Source organism: Cryptotermes secundus, unplaced genomic scaffold (genome assembly GCF_002891405.2).
Source record: "Cryptotermes secundus unplaced genomic scaffold, Csec_1.0 scaffold174, whole genome shotgun sequence".
Taxonomy (NCBI): Eukaryota; Metazoa; Arthropoda; class Insecta; order Blattodea; family Kalotermitidae; genus Cryptotermes; species Cryptotermes secundus.
Genome location: NW_019734351.1, coordinates 1,186,642 through 1,202,596, shown reverse-complemented (window position 1 = coordinate 1,202,596; position 15,955 = coordinate 1,186,642). Strand labels below are relative to the sequence as shown.

At 39.2% G+C, this 15,955-nt stretch overlaps 1 protein-coding gene across 2 annotated transcripts in view; it reads left to right on the top strand.

Moving 5' to 3' along the window:
* The window catches only part of LOC111868776 (nucleolar transcription factor 1-A), a 42,971-nt gene extending 32,295 nt beyond the window's left edge, over positions 1-10,676 (top strand). For both annotated transcript variants that reach the window (XM_023859734.2, XM_023859735.2), the window contains exons 11-15: positions 739-888; positions 2,644-2,717; positions 4,238-4,421; positions 4,607-4,759; positions 9,652-10,676. In XM_023859734.2, the coding sequence (XP_023715502.1) occupies positions 739-888; positions 2,644-2,717; positions 4,238-4,421; positions 4,607-4,759; positions 9,652-9,792 (702 nt within the window). In that variant the 3' untranslated portion in view covers positions 9,793-10,676. The remainder of the gene's footprint in view (positions 1-738; positions 889-2,643; positions 2,718-4,237; positions 4,422-4,606; positions 4,760-9,651) is intronic.
* Positions 10,677-15,955: the final 5,279 nt, after the last annotated feature.

Genomic DNA, 15,955 nt, shown 5'->3' with positions numbered 1-15,955 from the left:
GTCCCCATACTGCCAACAAGACAAATGAGATGCTGTGAAATTTCAAGTGGGAAGTCCTCGAACATCGTCCATATAGCCCCAACCTTGCTCCAAGCGACTTCCATTTGTTCGGCCCTCTTAAACATCATGTTTTGGCTGAATATTTTCCTGACAATGAAGCTGTAGAAAGGGAAGTCACCACCTGGTTCTGACAGCAGCCCAAATAAATTTATGCTGCTGGTTTTCAGGGGCTTGTGAAATGATGGGACAAGTGCCTCAATGTACAGGGAGATTATGTTGAGAAATAAAAGCATTTTTCAAATCAGTACTCTTATTTGTTTAAGTTCTATATCCATTTGTAACTTACTTATTGACTTACCCTCATACTTCACTTGTAACAGATTTTCATGACATCTTTTAATTAGCTTGATATCCTGAATCTTATGTTGAGAAATAATATGGTGTATGAGAGATTCCTTGAGCTTCAAGGCATGCACTGGGAGAACCATATTAAGACCTTGTGATTGAGACCGAGATTGCTCATTATCCTATGCATATATATATATATATATATATACAGAATGCCTGTGAAGGTGTCAAGACAGGACAAATTCCACAGATGTATGTGTGACATACTCTTGTGAAGGATAATTACAGCCACTTAGTGGGGCCTTTTCTGTCCTTTACACATTATCTTCACTTTCCAATCTCTCTGAATCAGTCAAAGATACATTATGTTTAATTATATCTGTTTATTAGATGCTAGATCAGTATAAATTGGAGTATGCAACATACCTAGAGTCACTGCCAGAGGATAAGCGACAGGAAGAACTGCAAAATAATCAACCTAAACGCAAACCAGCCAAATCCAAGGCAGTTTCATACCAGTCAACCACCAAGAGCAGTAAGGTAAATGTAAATAAGTAATGCCCCTTTCTTAAGGAATCTTATTAATAAATCCTCACCTTTGTTTAAACTTAATGAACTTTTGTTCAAATTGCATATGTGTAACAATATGATATACAGAACAGGCTTAGTGACAGTCTTGGGTTAAGGCACTGAACTCTCACTTGAAAGAACTTTACCTTGAAACTGTTTATGTCAGCTTCATGTATTTTCCTTGTGTATTTCCCATTCCCTCCTCTGATATGGAATCAGCATGAAGCTTTAGGTCCCGTCTTCTAGCCATCATCTTCATTCACCATATCTCTTGGCATAAACAGAATTGCACCCTGTGGGCACTCCCACCCAGAAGTAAATTCCTTCTCTGTGAATTGTGTACAGGCCAGGAAAATCAAAAAACCATAACTGGAGACATTAGAAAGAGAACAATTTTCTCTTCTCTGCTAAAGGTTTTGTCATTTCAGATGTATTCTTGTAGAGGCGTTTTGTATTGTCTCACTTATTTCATCTCGTATATGAGAAATTTTCTGATCACACATCAGAAAATTTCTGGACTAGCTGCAAGGTAACAGCTCATCTGTTGCATTGCGAAAGAATGCAGTCTATGTATGTTTAGGGCATAGATTTTAAACACATGGAAAAACTATGAATTAGCATTTTTACATGAATGTTGTGTGACATGTATGAAAAGTTGTATACTGAAATAATCTGAGAAATTCTGCACTGGAGATGTGATTCATAACCAGAAAAATGCTCCTTCTCACTCTTATCACTTCAGGGATATCATAGCCAGAAACTGTATGACTTTTCCCACCATCATCCATATCCCTAAGATCGCCCTGTGTGACTTTCTTCCTGTTTCCAAAACTCAATATAATACTCAGGGGAAGATATTTTATGATTTTGTGTTACTCAAAGAAGAATCTTGTATTATGCATGCAGCGATAAAAACGTGGGACTTCATAGTTGCTCCCAACAATGGCACAATCCCTGAATTCACTTATCAGTGAATCCCATGTGAGAAGATTCCTATACACAGGTGCCCCACACTGTAGTCGCTTCTACCATCATAAAACCAGGTCAACACGTAGTGGTCGCAGAGTTTTACCACAAAACAGAATTTTAACTTTCATGTTTTAATCTTTAGTTTATATTTTAATCGTTATATCTTTAATTTTAATTTTTATTATCGAAGCATTTTCAGTTTTAAATTTTGACCAAGACTCGTTATATGAATTTATGCATTTAAATAATTTCAAGACACAATAAAGGTCCGTATTTGAAAAACTAGATGAAAATTAATTGCAATACAAAAACTGAAACTGGAGCATTGTATGCCTGATGATGACCCACTATAAGGGTCGAAACATGTTGCGTCTGTAAAAACAAAATAAAAGCAAATGTTTATACAGTAGTGTCTTCTTTGTTTTTTAAATACAGAATATTGTTGTGTAGACTGCATACCTTATATACTTATATATCTTAAGATTAGTAATATTTCATTCACTGCGATATGATCTGTGCAAGTGACCAAATATAAATTGAACCAAAACGAGTACACAGTTCTAGAGCTGAAGCAGCTCTGTTGATATAATGGTGTCTCTATAATATCTGTGGCACATATTCGTGGAATTGGGTCTCATTTATAAATCATGTTTTGAAGAGGTGCCACCACCGTCACCTCCTCCTCTCCCCCTTCATTGTTGTTGTCATTGTTAATTGAAACACATGTAGAGGTAAAACATGTATTTCTTTTGACAGGATACAAAGAAGAAATTACGTGAAGTATCTGAAGAAAAACCATTATATAAAGGAGAACCAGAACCTCCACCTGTGTAAGTACTTTTAAACAGTATTGCCGTTATGCAGTTGGTGTGTCATCATATCTTGTAGGTTTGTGCTCGTAAGTTAATTCTGAATACAGTCACACCTCAGGATTTGTATTTCTTTGATTGCATATTGAACAAATGTTTATGGATTGCATATTTGTATGTTATTTAATGATGATATTTCAAGTCTAGTATTTGTTTAGCACTGGATGTGATCAGGTTTGATTTATTTTATTGCACTCACGGAATCTCAGACCCTGTAATGTTAAATGGGGGGTAGTTGGTGAATAACAAACTGGAAATGATTCAGAAGGAAGTGGTTGTGGCCTGGGCAGGTACTATCCTGGCATTTACTGGGAGGGACTGAGGGAACTGATGAAAAACCTGAACCTGGGTAACTGGTGTTCCAACCAAGTTGTGAACTGAGCAACTCCTAAATAGAAGTCTAGTGTTAAGATTACACTATACTTAGTATCTTTAGCTCAGTCAAATGATTGGATACAGAGTGAATGACCAGCCTTTGATTCCCAGTAAGGGTAAGTTTGTTGTCTTTAATATCATATCAATATTGTCTTTGAGGTTGACTGAACCTCTGCTTCAGTAGGCAGTGGAAGCTTTTTCATCAGGAATAAAGTAGATGCATCATAAGGCTGACTGTTTATCTTCCATTTGCTACACAGGTTTACAGTGTGTGTGTGGAGTTTTTGCTTCACTCTTGCTGTTGCCTTCATTGTGTGGTTTTAAGGCACACAGAACACTTTCCCCTCTTTATGCCAAGCCATTTCTTTACCTAGGATGATATAGTGTTTTAGAATTCAGATTATTTTTTATTAAAACTAACAAACACAAGACACTTAAATGTTTGTCTTGTTCATACTATACTGTTTTATAAATACTGTATAAAACATTTCTTGTAGCATAGTGCCACATTCTTATGATCTTGAACACTGTGAATGTGCTTTTATTTTGGCTCAGAATTAAATTCCATTATTGATTTCACATGAGTACAGATGAGTTAACTTTTCCTCTGAGCTGTGAGAATTTCAGTGTCTCCTGCATTCAGGTAATCGAGGAACTGAGTTGAATGAGCAGGTGTAGAGAAATGTGCAGGCCAACCGTAGTGAGACAAGGAAGATGTTATGATGTCACAGAGTGAATGTTTTAACTCATTTAGTCTTGTCCACAAGTTCATCAGACTACCCATGTGCTTCAGCCATTATTGCCCTAGAGATAAATTTTTGCAAACATATTTTTTGGTTTTTAATATTCTATTAAGGTTTCAGTAATTTATTGCTTAGACTACTGTTATATTTTGGGAGCCATCTGTCATGTGTGATAAACTGCAAGAACAAACCCTAATACTAAATCTTGCACCACACTGGAGATTTTTGACTGTGAATATTCCACAAAGGTAAAGTTACATGGAAGTACCTGAAGGTAAATTTGAACATGTGAAATAAATAATCTCACCTGTACTAAGTAGGTGATATTTATTGTTACATTCACTGGGGGGCCTCATTTTGCAGGAATGCTTATCAACTGTTCCTAAAAACATTCATGACAGATGCATCACACATTGACCCAGAATACCGAGAGAAGGAAGCTCCAAGGTATTGGCAGATGCTCCCTGAGGCAGATAAGGCAAAGCATCGAAGACGACTGAATGACATCAAGCAAAAGTACATCAGGGATTACGAGAAGTTCCTGAAGGTAAGATATGTACCCTCTGTGATCAACAGATTCTGCTGCTTGTATTTGCTAACATCTCTCTCAGTCCAAATGTGCTCGATGTTAAACTAAAGACAGAATAAAATAAATAACAGGCGGTTTGAGAATAAAGATCTCCCGTGTTCATGTTGCTGCTTTAACACCTCTTGTATGTGTGCCCCATACAGAGCTTGTCACAAGAGCAACTGAAAGACTACTCTCTGCAGAAAGCAAGCTTGAAGAAGGAAGAGGAGGACAGTTCTGATGATTCAGATTCTGAAGATGACAATGATGATGACAGTAGTGCAGACAGTAAAGATGGTAATTCAGAAAACCAGCAGGTCAGTGAAGTTGTATATTCTGCGGCAGGGCTGTCAAACTTCTCCATCCCCACTGTGAAAAACTTTGTTCAGTATGGTAACACATTTTCTTCCATATCAGTGAATCATATTAAGTTTGTCAGTGTAACTGCACAGTGACATCCTGTAGAAGATGGAGGGTTGCATGTGGCATAGGAGACATAGAAGGGTGGAAGTGGAAATTCCACTAATAGTTAACATACTTTCTTGGGCACTGTACACAAGACACATTTAGTGTTGTGTTTATATACAGGAAAATTCACAGTGACGTACCAGGTGTAACTGAGCTATATCTTGAAATTCCTTGAGCAGGATGAAGTTTAATGCCATACTTTTATACATTCTTTGCATTAAGGACAAAATGAACACTAAAAGGGTAGGTTATTTCTGTCTGTTTACAGCTCTGGAATCAGTAGATTTCAATAATAATTTGTTTTTGGGGTCTAAACTGAAAATGTTTCGTAAATTTAATGTTGGTACATGTTGGTCCTATATAATCCCTACTTTGTGTTTTTCTCAAATTGAACATTGTCAGCAGGTCGTCATACAAAACGCTGATACAGGACATACCATATATATAATTAATATCAAAAACTTCTATTTGATACATTTTCCAGTGTGGTAAATATTTAATGAAGTGTGAGGAAAAGTTATTTTTGAATATGCTGTATGAAGTCTGTAGTACTGTTGGGTTTGCAGCAATGGATTTGTCTGCAATAAATGGAAAACAATGCCATTGAGGTTTGCAAAATTGCTAAAACTGCCTTCAGATCTAATAGTATGAAATATTATCAGACATCATAGGAAACAGGCATAGGAGGCACCAGTCATTGAAATTACTTCCTACTCAGAGCTCACGTCCTGCTTGCTTTTGTTAAGCCACTCCACTGTGGCCATGGAGGTAGTATACGTGAAACAGATGACAGCCTGCTGATCATATGGAAGCAGCACTACCACACTAAAAGAATAGAATGCATTGTACTGCTGATGCTATGAACCATTTGTCCTACTGATGTATTTGGCTTGCTTACGATGTAGATGGCCCCCTTATTTTATAGATGGTACATTAGGAATGCAACTGTATCTTATATTCAGGCATTTACAGTACTGATAGTATAAATTCTGTTAATGGAAAAGATAGGTTCAGCACTAAAAATATTACAGTTCTTTGATACATACATTTTTGTTTGTATTTTGTTGAATTACATCACATCAGAGTGTTTCAAACAAAGGTTATAAATCTTGCAAGTATATTAAAACGTCTGTGTATAACACAGTCCATTAATAACGCAACAAATTATTCCTTTTTCTTCCACTTATACTTTAACACACCATGTTTCAGCCTTAGATGGCCATCTTCAGGTGTCTTAATATATCAAAACTGCTACACTGCAGTAATATGCAGTAAAATCACATGCTGTAGTGCACTTAATAAAATAAAATTCATTAAAATTTTAATTTTCATCACTTTGGTGAAATTCTATTCCACCTCTCAAGGGGTGTCATCCATTTGTTTAGAACTATGTTTCTCTCCATGTGTTTTGTTGCAGCAGGTTGTTTTTATGTTCGTTAGCCCATTGTGTTACTACGTCTGCAATCTGTAATCTACAAAATGCTACATGTTAATATTGTTTTTGATTGTTATTAATGTTATGTTATGATATTGTAACGTGTCTGGAATCCAGAAGAGTCACTTCTATGGAAACGCTAAAACAGACCGTTGCATAGGAAACAACATTCGCTCTACTGTAGTTCTAACAGGAATCTCCACGTTTACGACGAATACGCGAAGCGTTCCCACAGAGACAACGCAATAACAATGGGTCATTGCGTAGGAAACGCAGAACCGACAAAGCAACGTTCCCACCGCTATAACAGAGGGTTCGTTGCATAGCAGCGACCAAGGTTATATAGCGGGGCTGAATGCATTCGACAGTCAGTCTCGGAATAGCCAGCTAAGAAGTTAGTCGTGATCGAGCCATCTTAGAAGAGTCCTAGAATAACCGCCAGAGAAGAGAGTCCAGTGTCGGCCGGAATATTGTAAGCAGTAATTGTAACACTGCAAGTGCAAATGTTTGTAAAGTGTGTGTAAGGCAAGCGAACAGAATAAACTCGCTATACCAAACAATGGCGTGAGGTTATTTGTCGCGTTATACACCCAAAACGTGACAACTGGTGTCAGAAGTTTTACGAACCTACACATGCCACACACTAATTCTCGTGCATCGAGTACTTCACTGATATAACATGGAGTCACAACAGATAATGGAACTCCTGCTGGCCATGTGAGAAGAGAGAAAAGCTGACCAGGCCAAGGCCGATGCCAGATACGAAGAAGCGAAAATCAACCAGACGAAAGCGGACGCCCGACATAAAGAGATGATGGCCGATTGGAGAGCATGGCGAGAAATGGCCGCCGTGACTGACAACAGAAAGAAGATAGTGCCCGAAACGGATAAAGAGATGACTGCCTACCGGGAAATGGAGGCACATCCAGAAGAAGAGCCGACCTCCGTAGAAACGAAACCTGAGGCGGCAGAGCATCGAGAAGTCCCCGTAGATGACGCCCTGAGAATACTGGTCAGAGAACCGAAGGAGAGGCGTAGGGACTGGAAACTGGCCGCGGAGTGCTGCCGCCAGACAGCGAAGGATGCAACATGGGAAAATCGTGGGCCCCGCAAAGAATTGGCCGTCACAAACAGAAGGGCAACACGCCGTGTGGAAGCGGCACGGCAGGAGGAAAACCGCAGGAAGACATCCCGTTGCGCGACAGTGGCACAATGTTGGAGAAACAACTTCAAGAAGGAAACTCCCCAGGGAGCCTTCAGATGCCAGCGTACAGGAAGGAAAGGGGTAAAGACGATAGGCGGCAGACAGCCGCTATGCCAGACGAAGGAAGTGCCAACCAAGAAAGGCATCGGAGGGTGCAGGCTGGGACAACGATCGCACCCAGGAAGGAGAGGAACCCAAGAGAAGACCACCTACGAGGCTGTCAACGTGAAGAACAGGAAACTACTTATCAGGTTTACCGCGAAAAGTTGGACACTGTGGAGGGGTCGACCCCCTCCAAAACGGAAAAAAGGAAATGCCCAGTACGGGAGGCAAAGTCGGCAAATTGGATCCGTAACTTCGGGATAAGGATTGGCTCTGAGGACCGGGGCGCGTCGGGCTTGGTCGGGAAGCGGGCCTGCGCCAACGAGCCGGGCCTGGGCGAGGCGATGCCGCGAGGCGGATCCGAGCTCGGTCCCGAGCCTTGGCCTCCCGCGGATCTTCCACGCTGCGAGGGCCCGCGCTAGCTCGCGGCGCCCTCTTCGGCCGCCACTCAACGGTCGACTCAGAACTGGCACGGACTCGGGGAATCCGACTGTCTAATTAAAACAAAGCATTGCGAGGGCCCTAGCGGGTGCTGACGCAATGTGATTTCTGCCCAGTGCTCTGAATGTCAAAGTGAAGAAATTCAAGCAAGCGCGGGTAAACGGCGTGAAGTTATTTGTCGCGTTATACACCCAAAACGTGACAATATGTTGGTTTACTTTATACTCACATGCCCCTTGTTTGTGTGTTGTCATCTTCACCAGTGCAGATATGGTTGCACCAAAAGTGAAGCCTGAACTGAGGACAAATGTAGGAGGAGGGAAGGAGGTGGGTAAGAGAGAATGAGCAGGAGTAGGGATAAAATAAAAATAATCAAAATAGTTATATGGTGAAGTAAATAAAAGTAATAAAAACAGAAATTGGCAAATGTCAAAGGGAAAGGGAAGTAAAGAAGCCTGGGAGGGAGACTAAATTAAAATAAAGATGACTGAGTAAGATAAGAAAATATAAAATAACAGGAAGGACTAGAGGGTAAACAGCATAAGAAAAATTCTTCTGCAAAGGGTCATTTAAGGTCAGGACCAAGGTTGAAAAATGAAGTGAAAATAGATGGATGGAAACAAGCTAGTGAAGGAGGGAAATACAGAAAGAAAGAGAATGAACAAAAAATATGCATAGAAATAAAAATAAAATACAGGAGGGGCTGGTGGGTGGCCTTCAAAGGGCCATTTAAGGGCAGGATGAGGGGGGATGGAAGGCCAAAAACATGTGCAAAATAAGGAAGTGGGAAGAGTTGGAAGGCACAAAATGGGAGATGAGGTAGGAAAAGATAGAATACAAAATGCATAGAAGTACAGTTGTCCCTGTGCTTAACAGTGGCCTTGCAGAGGGATACTTAAGGGCAAGATGGGGGGGNGCAAAGATGGAAAGCCAAAAGCAGGTGGGGGAAAAATAAGGAAACAGAAAGAAAGGAAGGAGTGGGGAGAAGAAGAGAAAGAAAATGAGGCCCTGTAAAGGATGGCTGTCAGTATCTCTGAAGAAGGTAGTTTTCACTGGGGCCTAATGGGCATGCCGGAGATATAGAATATCTTTCAAAGGAGGTTTTCTCCATTATTTCAGGGAATAGATGAGAGGGTTCCATGCCTGACATTTTATTTTTATATTTACTTAACCCTGTGAATTGTTATTATTTTAACCTTTTTTTACCTGTGAAATGTTTTACTTTATTTTTAATTTATTTATGTTCCTGTTCATTCTCTGTCCTTCCTTTATTTTTCCACCTCCATCTGTGTGTCAGATAACTTTCATTTTTTGGTACCATTATCTACTGGTCCACCCAGTGTCAGGGTGGATCTTCCATCACCACATCAAAACTACTTTCTTCCATGCTTGCCTTACTCTTCCTCCTTGATGATGAGGGCAGTATATTCCTTTGAAACATGGTATCACATTCCAGAAGATGACTATCTTTGTGTGAACATACTGGCACAGCCTTATTCTATGCACTGAATGCAAAGAACATGTAGGGACAGGGTCTAAGTATTGTGTTCTCATTACAGGGATCAGGTTCTGATGATGACGACTCTTCATCAGATAGTGGTAGTGACTCAAATAACTCCAGTGAATCAAGTGACACAGGAGACAACAATGAGAATAATGATTCTGGTGATTCATCATCAAGTGATTCAGATTCTGACTGAGTATTTTTTAACTCGGCGGACAAGTTGAGTAGATAAATGCCAACTCACAACTGAAAAACAAATGTAATTGATGTATTAATGAGAGGGGAACACAGCTTTATTACAAAATTTTACTACCTATATGAGGATTATCACTTTGGGTTACTGTGATTTACTTCCACCAGAATTTAAAAGTTCTGATGTCATGACATGCATTCAAGATCATGAACCTGTGCACACATCAATAGTTCAGTCAGTGATCTGGTTTAAGGTCCATAAGGGCTTCATTTTGATGTGTTATGTTTTATTCTGTTTAATAACTAGTGATACAATTTGGCTCAAGTCCCTGCCTCCAGTAAGGGTTCTGAAATGCTTTTTGGCAGTTTCTTTGATTTTATTTCATTGTATTCTGTAATTAATCTTCCCAATATAGGCATACTATTCACTGTTTGAGGAAGGTTCTAGATCACAACCCTGGCTTCATTTACACTTCACTGTCAGTACATTCTTTATTATTATTATTATTATTATTGGGTTTATCACATTTTCTGATAGCTTTTTATGTATATATATGTGTGTGTGTGTGTGTGGTATCTTGCAGCATTTTTTTGTAATACAAAAGTGTTCTTGTGAATATATAGACTCATTATTTATCTGCTGATATAAATATAATTTTTATAGTTCTCATCAAATATTTTGGGGGTTTCGCAACCTTTCACTTCCAACCCCAAGTCTACTTCTTGACAAGATAATGTGACTCTGAAAAAACTGTGACCATCACTTATTTTCAGTTTGTTTTTTATAGCTACCAGTGTACCATGTTCCTGGGAAATGATTTGTAGAGCAAAATATTGTACGTTGACTTTTCTTCCCTATACAGAACATTAAAAATGAGTGTTAAATTCTTTGCTGATTTTTTTAGTGGTAAACTTCTGAGATTTTGAGATTGGTCATTGATTTAAAAATGAAATATTAATATAGTAACACATAAGAATAATTTAATAATGTATTAAATAATGAGTTTGCATTTCAAAATGTTATATATTTCAACACAGGTATGGTAATAAAAATTATTCTGAAGACCATCTCATAAAGGAAACTGGAAATTTGTGGAGATCACATGGAAAGGGGGTGGCAGTAGCGTTACTAACACATTGTAACGTTTTTGGGGTATGTGACTATAGACAGGGTTTGGTTTGGTGAATGGATTTATTGACCACTTATACACATTACTCAGTGCCCCTGCTAATCTCCACAATTCACAAATGACCACAGCACCCCCTAAGCTGTTTGCACCCTGCTGTGTCTCGATCAGCTGTTCCCTGGCAATGGCTTCTAACAGTGCAGATTCTTCAGTTTCATGCACTGAGGTCCTATCTTTACTGATTCCCATACAGAACTCTTCCCAAGTATCAACTCAACTATAGTGCCATCTCTTCTCAGCCTCCCTTGCATAGCCCATCTCTCAGCCATCTACCAACTGTCAACTGAACTGGTTGCTCCAGTTATCTTCTTTTTCACTCCTTGATGCGGACCACATAGACAATACCGTTTCTCCCGTTGCATGCGTAACTGTTGCTACTGGAATGCGTTTACTGAGCCATGGCCCAGAAACGGGTCCAATATAATTTCCCAGCTCATGATCACTGCACAGCAACACCTATACACACTACAGTATATTTGCTCTATTTCTTTGTCAGTTGCTGTAATTTGTGAAGTTGAGGCTGTTGAACTTAGAGCTGTTTAAATTCATGTAATAATTATATGAAAATGTATGAATAAGCTGTACAGATAACTGTGGTTGCACCAAACTCTGCTGAAAATTTTGCACCTCGAGTGAGAGACAGGTGCAGAAGAAATCCCAAAACAGGGGTATCCCAAAGAATGAAAATTTGCAAACTGAAATGTTATAAATCAGGGTATATCTCTTATGAACATTTGCATTCTAGGAGCAGGTTAAAAGAACATGACCTAGACACATAGTGTGCTTTCCTTGTGCGAAGATGTGGAACCACCATAGGCAGTACTTACACTCTTGATATTAATAAAAAAAGAAGTAAAGTTATTCCTGTAACAGGCTGTGGAGGCCTATAGGGTTGTGAGATGTTGAGGCTCCCACATTTTCTAGATAATCGGCTCATAGATGGCGGTAAGGTTGTCAGCCCTACACGCCAGCCGCCTTTTACCCCCAAGAATATTCCTGGTACTCAGTTTTGTTAGAGGCTGAGTTGGCCCCAGGGTCGTAGTGCGGCTGAAAGGATTAGGTAAATTGAAAAAAATCCAATGACCTCATCCGTACTTGAACCCATGACCTTCCAGCTTGTAGCATAGGCCCTCAACCAACTACACAAAATGAAAAATACTTGTCAGTGCTAGAAGAATACAGTAGTGAAAATGGTGAGGATAAGCTCAGTTGATTTTCTTAATAATGTCAGTTATAACAAAATTACATGGGTTTCTTTGTTGTATGCTGCTTACCTTCATGTGGTGCCAAGGTTAAAAATTCATTGATCTTTACTTCCTCACTTCCTGTACAACTTCATGGTGTGTTTAGGCACAGAGACCACATTACAACTGTGGTATCTTTAATTAGGATGAAATAATTTCTGGTACACAGTCTGTGATATTTCAAGGTGAATATTTGTAAATTTATATCCATCTTCTGTGTTGAACTTTTGTCCTTCGGGACTGTCATCTAGTTTCAATTTGAGGCATCAGAACTGATGGTTCAATCCTCCCTTAACCCTTCAGCAAGAGAATATAAATCCCTCAATTTACTGTCCTGTAGGAGGATTATTAAATACCCTTTAAGTTTAGCAGTGAATCTTGGAAGGGGCATAATTTAATTAGTTTTACATGTTCATTATTAGTAGCATATTACATACATAAGAGACACCAGGAATCATATTATAAATAGNAACCCCCTCACCACGATAAGGTGGAGACACCAACGAGGGAGAAATAGATGTATGTAGCAGCTATTGAAGCAGTAATGCAAATACAAACCAGCTTCATAATAAGGGCATAAGCAGACTGATCCATTTCTCTTGCCTTGCCTTGTCTTGAGCACAAGACAGACCTGCCATCCATGAGGTTTAGACTTCTTTCTAATGGAAGGAATATTTGCCAGAAAGTCTTTTAGCAGGTGATTCTGCAGATGATGCCTCAGAACCAAATTTTTACAGGAGTCCTTTGAATATGCTAAGTCTTAAGTGATATAGTCAGTTTTCTTAATAACCGATAGAAACCAGTATATTACCACTGAATTAGAAATGGCAACAACTGATCAGTCTCTTGGATATTTTTATGTACCACTTGCAGATGTCTTCTGTTCTAGTAGATAATGCCTCTCATCTCTGTGGTATGTGGATATCTTTGTCATTCCTTTCTTATTGTGTAAGGCCAGAACTGTTAATCCCCACAGTACTGACCAAACCAATCTCCCCCCCCCCATTTCTCAGCTTTGATCAAGGGAGGAATGTATTTATTGTTCAACACATAAAATGTCAACACAGTGTTTCTTTATATTTCTGTAAATGTACCAGCTCCAAAGAATTAAAACAATTGTTCATTCAGAGTATGTAAATGCAACCCCACGTAGAATCCACGAGTTTGATCACCACTGCTGTATATTGTTTTGTCAGAATTTATAAACAAACATTAAAATCATTAAAAAAAACTCCACACACGAGGCCTAGCACCTATGTCCATGCATTATTTCACACCTATTGTTATTAAAATCTGAATACTATCAGAAAAAAAGACATCACTAAAGAAACAAATTCTCTGTATGGTACCAATATAAAAACGTGATTTTCACATATAATCTACACTGGATAGAGATGTAGTGTTCTGACTTCTGCTGCAATAATGGGAGTCCAGATGGCAGAGATGTCCAAGCTGGGTTGACTGATCAGATGATCTACCAAAGATGGATTCCTTGCATTTCCTGGAGGTGTTGTTTGTTTCAATCTGCAAGACTTCCACTTATTTCCAACATTTTGTGGTGTCAGTATGTGTGTTGGGCTGATTTTGAGGTTTCCTGACACTGAAATGGTTTCCATTGCATTTGAATTTCTCAGAGATGCCCTTAACATATGGGATAATGACTGTGCCCTGGTATATTGTATCTGAGGGACGGTTGCTACTCAAGGGCTTCATTATGGAGCCAGTGAATTCTAGCGGGTATTCATTATGCATCAGATCATGTCTTATGTTCTTAATTTCCATGTTGGAGTCCTGATCCTGACATATGACCTTGGATCAACTGATCAAACTATGAAAAACTCTCCTTTTCACATGATGTGGATGGTTAGACTCAAGGTGCAGACACTGACCTGTATGAATAGGTTTCTGGTACACTTTCATGGCCAATTTAGGACCCCTCTTCATGACCAAGGCATCGAAGAAGAGAAAACTATCATTAGCTTCAACTTCCACTGTGAATGTGATGTAGGTCTGAGGCTATTGAGGTGGTGAAGAAATGCTGCAATCTTGCTGGTCCATATGGGCAAACCACAAACATGTCAACATATCTGAGCCACTTAGCAGGTTTGTGGTGTGCTGTATCCAATGCTGTCTCCTCAAAGTGTTCCATAAATATATTACCACTGGAGATAGTGAATTTCCCATTGCCATACCCTCTTTCTGCTGATAGAATTTATCCTCAAACCGGAAGTATGTAGTTGTCAAACAGATGTCCAGCAATTCCGCCTTCAACTTGTACAGGTGAATGTTCTGGGAAAGAAGGATCCATATTGAGTCTATTTCTTATGATCTGTAAGACTTCTTCCACTGGTATGTTGGTGAATAGACATCAAAACTTAACAAGCCAGTCTTCATTTTGAAGGCTGATCTCCTGTACTGATTTTATGAAATGTTCTCCACGAAAGAGTTTGTATTGCCTAGTAGAGACCTCAGGATCTTATAGAGAAAATTTGCTAGGGCATAACAGGGTGAACCAATAGAGCTACTTGTTGGTCTAATGGGCATGTCAGGTTTGCATATCTTTGAAATCCATAGAGGTGAGGTGGTTTACTTGGTGAGAAGTAAGTTTGTGTTTCAAGGCAGCAGGAAGTACAGTTTTGTATTTGGTAAGAAGTTTCCATATCTTTCCCTCAATTTGAGACATGGGATCCTTACACAGAATTTCATGAACCCCTGATTCTGTTAGACTGGACGTATGTGGACTTGTTCATCACTACTATGCAGTTTCCCTTGTCAGATTGTAGGATTCTTATTTCCTTGTTATATTTTAGAGATTTCAAAGTCACAGATTCCTTCCTAGTTATGTTAGATGTCAAAGGCTTTGAGTTTTACAACATACATCAAATCCTCAACAAAACTCCATACCCAAGGCAGGGAGAAGTTTGGACCTTGCAGGTTCAGGCGTACATATTTACTTACTCATGGAGCTGAGCCCTTCTGGAGGAGCCACCAATTCTGCAGCTACTCAAGAATTTCCTGGCATTTTATGGAACCCGAAGGTTCATTACCATGTTCACAAGAGCCCTCCACTGGTCCCTATCAATCGAATCCATACCATGTTCAAATTAGATGTTCTATTTCTTTTACTCCAAAATTAAGACCTCTCTTAGGCATCAGTTCTTCTGATTCTGTGAGAACATGCTCTGGTAAATGGAGGAAAAATTTCTGAGACCCATAAATAGCTTTTGGGGTTGTGCTAGCCTGATGGAGATCTTTCAGAGCTAAGGGTTTTTTAATATGGACTTCTAAAGTGCACACTATGTAATATTTAAATCCACTGTTGAGAAGAGGTAACCGAAATAACAATTTGCATAACACCTGAAGTTCTATAGTTGTTTCCATTATGTGTTGGTGAGTCTGTGCAAACTGCAAACATAAGTGTTAAAGTGTTATTGGGTATTATATGGAAGTTTATTTAAAGTGGTATTAATTAACAACCATGCCCAAAAAGGTGTTTGTTTACAGCTACTATTAAGACAGAATTTCCATTTTTAAAAAACAGCAATCAACATGAAAAGGGGAAAGTTGAGTGTATGCAAACACAATTTTATGTTGGGCACGAGGGACTTCCAGATGGTGTGAACCATATCAAAACCAACATAAACAAGTAGACTTGCAAAAAAGTTCGAGTGAGAAAATAACTATTTACATAAGAAACAGCTGCACCATAGCTCAAGAGGTTAGTCGCTGGCTTCCC